General features: G+C 51.3%; 1 protein-coding gene across 1 annotated transcript; it reads right to left on the minus strand.

Annotated features, from left to right (window-relative positions):
- Window positions 1–103: 103 nt before the first annotated feature.
- LOC108526124 (patr class I histocompatibility antigen, A-126 alpha chain-like) lies at window positions 104–1,702 on the minus strand (the record flags this gene model as incomplete). Its single annotated transcript, XM_017866788.1, has 5 exons — window positions 104–517; window positions 686–733; window positions 875–902; window positions 1,341–1,468; window positions 1,570–1,702. Coding segments are annotated over 5 exons (342 nt in total), but the record flags the coding sequence as incomplete, so codon positions are not given.
- Window positions 1,703–1,707: the final 5 nt, after the last annotated feature.

Here is a 1,707-nt window from a genome sequence, read left to right on the forward strand (position 1 = left end):
ACATAAAGCCCGTGGTGGCTGGAACACAAACTGGGCACAGCCCCATCTACTCTCCTCCCCTGCAACAAATCCGCGTAAGAAACACATGGACTCTGGAAGGTTCTCAGGTCTTCCATTTATTTTGTCTCTCAAATTTTAGGAATCTTCTCCTTTAATTAACTCATCAACCTCTCATGGCAATAATTTGAAAAGTAAATTTATGCTCAGGTTCTAATTTTAATAGGGAAGGAAGAAGTTACAGCTCAGTGCACCATGAAGTTGAGACAGCGATAGAGACATCCCAACTCAACCTCTCTGGAACAGGAAAGATAAATGGGGAGGGAACACAGGTCAGCGTGGGGAAGAGGGTCATGGTGGACACTGGGGTGGGGTGTTCTCCCCACCTCCTCACATTATGCCTGCAGGAACACAGACATTCAGGTGCCTTTGCAGAAAGAAAGTCGGGGTTCTTCAAGTCACAAAGAGAAGGCGTGAACAAATCTTGCCTCTCAGTCCCACACAAGGCAGCTGTCTCACACTATAGAAAAAATATTCATGAACAAATTCATATCCGTCACAGTGAGGAGTGACACTTTAAACAGCCCATCACATGCTCAATGCATCCAAGTCAAAGAAACCCCATAGCACAGCTGCGTCCACTGTTCCCCCCAACACCCCACACACATCAGGCCCCCCAGGGTCTCACCTTTACAAGCCGTGAGAGACACATCAGAGCCCTGGGCACTGTCACTGCCTGGAGTAGAACAAAACAGGACCTGGTCAGATCCCTCTGGAGATGTGGCTAGAGGAGGAACTGTGGGCTGGGTGAACTCCACCATGGGCTCCCAACCACAATATCCCAAGGATCTCAGGGATCAGCCTCCTTCATACTTACTTGCAGCCTGAGAGTCGCTCCCTCCTTTCTATCTGTGGGAAGAAAATGTTCTGTGAGATATCAGAAAGGAGCCAGGGTCATAAGGTCCTGGAGGAATCTCCTAGTCTTGGACCCCAGAGAAGTTTCCAGAAATGTGTGATTGCAGACCCAGGGCGGGATCAGGAAACATGAAGAAAGCAGGTGTGGGTCCTGGACCAAGTGCTCTCCTGAGGTCTGTCCTCAGCAGGGACCTTCCCTTGTGACTTGTGACTGCTGGGATCAGGTCCCATCACCACCGTAATCTAGGTGATATATCTGTCCTTCATTTTAACAGGTGCTTTACAAAAGAGTAGGTGCTGACACACAGGGCCCAGGCTGGGTCGGCCCATGAGTGTGGATGGTGCTTCCCAGTAACCGGGCAGGGTACACTTCTACCTGGGGCTTGAAACTCTCAGTAAGACAAGAAATCTCAGACCCCACTCCTCACCCCTTCCTCACCTGAGCTCTTCCTCCTCCATATCACAGCAGCAATCACAGCTCCAGTGACCACAATTCCAAGGAGAACCACACCAGCAATGATGCCCACGATGGGGATGGTGGACTGGGAAGATGGCTCTGGGAAAAGAGGGGAAGGTGAGGGGTCCTGACCCTCCTAAAGGTCTCTAGAGAGGCTCCGGCTTTCCCTAAGAGACATGACACCCCATCTCCCTCTTTACCCCATCTCAGGGTGAGGGGCTCACGCAGACCCTCATGCTGCACATGACAGGTGTATCTCTGCTCCTTTCCAGAAGGCACCACTACAGCCGCCCACTTCTGGAAGGTTCCATCCCCTGTAGGCCTGGTCTCCACGAGCT

This window comes from Rhinopithecus bieti, unplaced genomic scaffold (genome assembly GCF_001698545.2).
Source record: "Rhinopithecus bieti isolate Rb0 unplaced genomic scaffold, ASM169854v2 repeat_19854, whole genome shotgun sequence".
NCBI classification, from domain to species: Eukaryota; Metazoa; Chordata; class Mammalia; order Primates; family Cercopithecidae; genus Rhinopithecus; species Rhinopithecus bieti.